Raw genomic sequence first — 6,724 nt, 5'->3', positions numbered from 1 at the left:
ATATTACTCTATAGGTTTATCCTAATTATTCAAGTAAACCATATTCCTCTATAGGTTTATCCTAACTATCAACTCAACCATATTACTCCATAGGTTTATCCTAACTATTCAACTGAACCATATTCCTCTATAGGTTTATCCTAACTATTCAACTAAACCATATTCTTCTATAGGTTTATCCTAACTATTCAACTAGACCATATTACTCCACTCTGGTAACAATGTATAACAAACAGGGTATAGTTGAAAAGTTATCATACACTATTCTTGACCATAATGGGATAATAGAGAATGGTGGGATTAATATGAATACCAATCTCGCAAGGTGATTTACTGTCACACTTATTACAAATTGGATTACTTTTCCATTATTGTCAACTAAAACTAAAACTGGTTTCTCTGTATTTTTTCGTGATATTTAATTCTGCAGGGGCTGTCTCTAATGCCGCAGTTTTCCAGGTGAAAAACGAGGAAGCACTGAAAAGTCTAGAGACGTCTGTTAATAAAAGTTTTACAGTAAGAATTATGCCACCCAAATCCGATAATCCGGTGAGTATTTTAATATCGGTCACTTAAAACACACGAGATCAACGGACATGGTGCATGGAATAATTCAGAAATACCTTTCAATAAAAACATGCCAAATCTTCTAATTGGCCTTTCAATTTACAGAACAGATTAATATCTTGTGTGTTAACAGCTGTTTGTTGTACGTAACAGTATTTGTGTAATTCTAATTTTCACGAATATCCTTTAAAAAAAGAACGAATTTTAATTATTTTCCTTTCTTTCCACAGGTAGATTATCAAGCAACTTCTGTTATTAGGAACTCCGGTTATTATCGTTGTAAGTTTGTTTATTTTACCTACTTTTGGCCCGGCATGGCCAGGTGGATAAGGTGCTCGACTCGCAATCTGAGGGTCGTGGGTTCGAATCCCCGTCCCATCAAACATGCTCGCCCTTTCAGCCGTGGGGGCGTTATAATGTGACGGTCAATCCCACTATTCGTTGGTAAAAGAGTAGCCCAAGAGTTGGCGGTGGGTGGTGATGACTAGCTGCCTTCCCTCTAGTCTTACACTGCTAAATTAGGGACCGCAGATAGTCCTCGTGTAGCTTTGCGCGAAATTCAAAAACAAACAAACAAAAACAAACAATTACCTACTTTTAATAATCCCTGCAGTTTAGCATGGCCTCGATAAATCACATGCTAAGCACGTTGTATTCCAAAAGCACAGATAGCCCATTGTGTAACTTTGTGCTTAACTACAAACAAACCAAAAGAAAAATCCGTTATCAATTTTATCCACTTTTATAACTAGAAAAGTTGTGTGAACTTATAATTCGATATTTGATTTTAAATTATTTGTGATATAGATACACAGGAAACCTGATTCTTTATTATTGACTTTGGTAAAAACTTGAAAGCGAGGGCGCTGGAAGGAAGGGGTGCTGAGGGTGTAGAAGCACCCCTGGCTTGGCATATTGGGCTACTTGTCTTTAATTAAACTTAATTTCTCCACGAATAACTCAAACTCTTTTTGTCTCTGTATTTAAAAAAGCTTTCTTCCTTTCCTTCACAGTCAAAGACGAAACTTATGATACTGTAGCTGAAGAATACCAGTTGGACAAATACTCTCAAACCACGAGAGATTTGGGGAACGTGGGAACTAGAGGCGACTGCTACAAGAGATGTCGAGAAGCGACGTCACTGGCCTGCAGTAGCTTTTCCTTCTGTACTACGGCCAAAGACAGAACTTGTCGAATCTCGTCTGTCCTGATCAGGAAAAATAACGAAAAGGATAAAGAAGAACTTGAAGCAAACAGCCATTGTGAAGTTTATACAAGTAGGTTATGAAGTAAATCATAGCCTTGTTAGTCTTAGCTTTCAGTCTTGGTACCGTTAAATTAATACACATTATGCAGTAAATCTAAAACATTGTTAGTCTTAGCTTTCAGTCTTGTACCGTTAAATTAATACACATTATGCAGTAAATCTAAAACATTGTTAGTCTTAGCTTTCAGTCTTCGTACCGTTAAATTAATACACATTATGCAGTAAATCTAAAACATTGTTAGTCTTAGCTTTCAGTCTTGGTACCGTTAAATTAATACACATTATGAAGTAAATCTAAAACATCGTTAGTCTTAGCTTTCAGTCTTGGTGCCGTCAAATTAATACACATTATGCAGTAAATCTAAAACATTGTTAGTCTTAGCTTTCAGTCTTCGTACCGTTGAATTAATACACATTATGAAGTAAATCTAAAACATTGTTAGTCTTAGCTTTCATTCTTGGTACCGTTAAATTAATACACATTATGCAGTAAATCTAAAACATCGTTAGTCTTAGCTTTCAGTCTTGGTACCGTTAAATTAATACACACTATGCAGTAAATCTAAAACATTGTTAGTCTTAGCTTTCAGTCTTCGTACCGTTAAATTAATACACATTATGCAGTAAATCTAAAACATCGTTAGTCTTAGCTTTCAGTGTTCGTACCGTTAAATTAATACACATTATGCAGTAAATCTAAAATATCGTTAGTCTTAGCTTTCAGTCTTGGTGCCGTTAAATTAATACACACTATGCAGTAAATCTAAAACATTGTTAGTCTTAGCTTTCAGTCTTCGTACCGTTAAATTAATACACATTATGCAGTAAATCTAAAACATCGTTAGTCTTAGCTTTCAGTGTTCGTACCGTTAAATTAATACACATTATGCAGTAAATCTAAAACATTGTTAGTCTTAGCTTTCAGTCTTGGTGCCGTTAAATTAATACACATTATGCAGTAAATCTAAAACATCGTTAGTCTTAGCTTTCAGTCTTGGTACAGTTAAATTAATACACATTATGAAGTAAATTTAAAACCTTGTTAGTCTTAGCTTTCAGTCTTCGTACCGTTAAATTAGTATATGTCGTATGATTGTAACGTTCTGTTCACGAGGTGTTTCACATCGAAACGTTCTATTCGCGAATTATTTCACATCGAAACGTTCTGTTAACGAGGTGTTTCACACCATAACGTTCTATTCACAATGAGAACCTATAAACTACAATATGCATATCCCCAGTACTGTGTTTATTGTTGGAAACATAAACTAAAATTCGCACAACATTTCATGTTCAGCTTCTATGTTCTCTAGAAAATAAAATAAAGAGAACACATGAAGACATTTTCTCCAGGACTAAACGAAACGTGTGAGATATGATAAAAATGTTGAATATTAACAGTAAACACAACTTTTCTTGTTGAGTTTGATTTAAGTAAATCTCTTTATTTCAGGAAACTATCTAATGTTTTACGACAAGTACGAAGGAAAAGTCTTTCTCACTGGCGGAGACAAGTCTGTTGACGGAACGCGTTCTCCCGCGGAATGTGCCAAGAAATGCCGATCTGAGACCGAGTTTAGATGCCGGGGGTTTGAATACTGTGAAGATAAAAATAGTTGTGTCCTTCATAAAAAACACGTGTTGGATATTAATCCATCAAATATGGTGACGGCCAAGGCGACTTGTTCCCATTATGCTGGTCAGTAAACAGCTGTTGACCAGTTTTTATGTGACTTGTTGAATTTAAACAAAACCTAATACTAGTGCTAACGAATCTCGGAAATGTTATATATATATATATATATATATACTGAATAAGATAAGTAATGTTACATATATATACTGAATAAGATAAGTAATGTTACATATTATACTGAATAAGATAAGTAATGTTACATATATATACTGAATAAGATAAGTAATGTTACATATGTATACTGAATAAGATAAGTAATGTTACATATATATACTGAATAAGATAAGTAATGTTACATATATATACTGTTTAAATTAAAAAAATCACCAAGTAGTCTTTATTGTGTTTGATGTTTACTCAATGTACAATTTAATAACCTATTATCAGCTCCGCGCATGCGCGTTGAATTATTTACTTGTCGCGAGATTATATTCTTATTTTTCATTTGTTTAGCAAAATTCATAGCCGACTACCTAGACATGGGCCGCACCCTCATAGACGATAAAGACAGTAAGGTGTTTTCATCACTGACACTCGAGGAATGTGCACGTATGTGTTCTGAACAGCCCGAATTGAACTGCAAGTCTTTTAATTACTGTCCTTCCGAGTCGGAGAAGGACGCCACCTATGCTGAATGCTCTCTCTCTTCGAAAACTTTGGCAAGCCCTGGAGTTAAGACTAAAGACTCTGTTAAATGCCAGCACTTTGCTAGTAAGTAGTGTTAGCCGAAATCAAATTTATTTTCTTTGATTTGTTCTGTTTCTCTTTTTACTCACTGGTCTCGGATAAACGTTTGTGTAGAATAACATCACCTTGGCGTTATTGAAAGTCAAATAATATGCTCTCCCGTTATTTATTGGGGAGAGTAATCTGTACACACTAAGACGAAAAAGACAGTTTTTATTAAACAAGAGCGCATGCGCTAATTTTCCTAAGAACAATGGAGAACAAGCGCTAACCCTTTTTTCTAACTTGTGTAAGCTCTGACTTTATTTGTTAATTCTACTGTTTTTATCCTACTTGCTTAACAAATCATAGGATATATTAATATGTTTTAACTTTTAAAAATTGTTTTAACAACTATTACTATATATTGTTCTTTTAACTCCCGTGAAAGTTCTGTTGAAAACCCCGTTCCTTCCTACAGTATTGTTGACCTTTACTGAATACTGTATCTTTCTACTGTATTGTTATTGTTTACTGAATACTGTATGTTTCTACAGTATTGTTGGCCTTTACTGAATATTGTATATTTCTACTGTATTGTTAGTGTTTACTGAATACTGTCTCTTCCAACAGTATTGTTGGCCTTTACTGAATATTGTATATTTCTACTGTATTGTTAGTGTTTACTGAATACTGTATCTTCCAACAGTATTGTTGGCCTTTACTGAATATTGTATATTTCTACTTACTGTATTGTTAGTGTTTACTGAATACTGTATCTTCCAACAGTATTGTTGGCCTTTACTGAATATTGTATATTTCTACTTACTGTATTGTTAGTGTTTACTGAATACTGTATATTTCTACTGTATTGTTAGTGTTTACTGAATACTGTATCTTCCTACAGTATCGTTAGGCTTCACTGGATCCTGTATGTTTCTACAGTATTGTTGGCCTTTACTGAATACTATATCTTTCTACTGTATTGTTAGTGTTTACTGAATACTGTATCTTCCTACAGTATCGTTAGGCTTCACTGGATCCTGTATGTTTCTACAGTATTGTTGGCCTTTACTGAATACTGTATCTTTCAACTGTATTGTTATTGTTTACTGAATACTGTATCTTTCTACTGTATTGTTATTGTTTACTGAATACTGTATCTTTCTACTGTATTGTTAGTGTTTACTGAATACTATATCTTTCTACTGTATTGTTATTGTTTACTGAATACTGTATCTTTCTACTGTATTGTTAGTGTTTACTGAATATTGTATCTTTCTACTGTATTGTTAGTGTTTACTGAATACTGTATCTTTCTACTGTATTGTTATTGTTTACTGAATACTGTATCTTTCTACTGTATTGTTAGTGTTTACTGAATACTGTATCTTTCTACTGTATTGTTAGTGTTTACTGAACATTGTATCTTTCTACTGTATTGTTAGTGTTTACTGAATATTGTATCTTTCTACTGTATTGTTAGTGTTTACTGAATACTGTATCTTTCTACTGTATTGTTATTGTTTACTGAATACTGTATCTTTCTACTGTATTGTTAGTGTTTACTGAATATTGTATCTTTCTACTGTATTGTTAGTGTTTACTGAATACTGTATCTTTCTACTGTATTGTTAGTGTTTACTGAATACTGTATGTTTCTACTGTATAGTTGGCCTTTACTGAATATTGTATATTTCTACTTACTGTATTGTTAGTGTTTACTGAATACTGTATCTTTCTACTGTATTGTTAGTGTTTACTGAATACTGTATCTTTCTACTGTATTGTTAGTGTTTACTGAATACTATATCTTTCTACTGTATTGTTAGTGTTTACTGAATACTGTATCTTCCTACAGTATCGTTAGTCTTCACTGGATGCTGTATGTTTCTACTGTACTGTTAGTGTTTACTGAATACTGTATCTTCCTACAGTATCGTTAGTCTTCACTGGATGCTGTATGTTTCTACTGTACTGTTAGTGTTTACTGAATACTCGTTTCTTACAGTTAAGGTTTACTTGTTTATTATCAGTGAGGGATGCTGTGAATGATTGGGGCTCCATCAAAAGAAATCAAAACGACGACAAATCAACTACTTCGGGTTACACTGGAGGTGAGTAAAATGTTGTCACTTGTATTGACAACTGGAAAAAAAATAAAATTAATAACTTAAATGGCATGAACTTCGAGTTTATTAGAAGTAGAAATATGTTGGCAGATATTATTCTTTGTTCAAAGATAGCGCACCTAAACCTAAAAATGAAACGAAATAATTGATAGATAATTTTGGTAGTTCAAAGAGTGGAAATGGCAATCCAATCTGAAAATGTTCTTTAGAACTTCAGAATATTTTTTTCGTTATTAAAAACTGACTTTAACCTACTGATAATAATTAATACAATTATACTAATCTGAACCTATTGACAATAACTAATACAATATTACTAACTTTAACCTACTGACAATAATTAATATAATATTACTGACTTTAACCTACTGACAATAATTAATATAATATTACTGA

General features: G+C 33.1%; 1 protein-coding gene across 1 annotated transcript in view; it reads left to right on the top strand.

Annotated features, from left to right (window-relative positions):
* Positions 1-6,724, top strand: part of LOC106473143 — a 20,536-nt gene that overhangs the window by 11,494 nt on the left and 2,318 nt on the right. The window contains exons 10-15 of the mRNA XM_022401633.1: positions 431-549; positions 798-846; positions 1,581-1,844; positions 3,288-3,533; positions 3,984-4,241; positions 6,233-6,313. Of these exons, the coding sequence (XP_022257341.1) occupies positions 431-549; positions 798-846; positions 1,581-1,844; positions 3,288-3,533; positions 3,984-4,241; positions 6,233-6,313 (1,017 nt within the window). The remainder of the gene's footprint in view (positions 1-430; positions 550-797; positions 847-1,580; positions 1,845-3,287; positions 3,534-3,983; positions 4,242-6,232; positions 6,314-6,724) is intronic.

Source organism: Limulus polyphemus, unplaced genomic scaffold (genome assembly GCF_000517525.1).
Source record: "Limulus polyphemus unplaced genomic scaffold, Limulus_polyphemus-2.1.2 Scaffold5920, whole genome shotgun sequence".
NCBI classification, from domain to species: Eukaryota; Metazoa; Arthropoda; class Merostomata; order Xiphosura; family Limulidae; genus Limulus; species Limulus polyphemus.
Note: the sequence above shows the minus strand (reverse complement) of the source record. Positions and strands in the feature narration are given on the sequence as shown.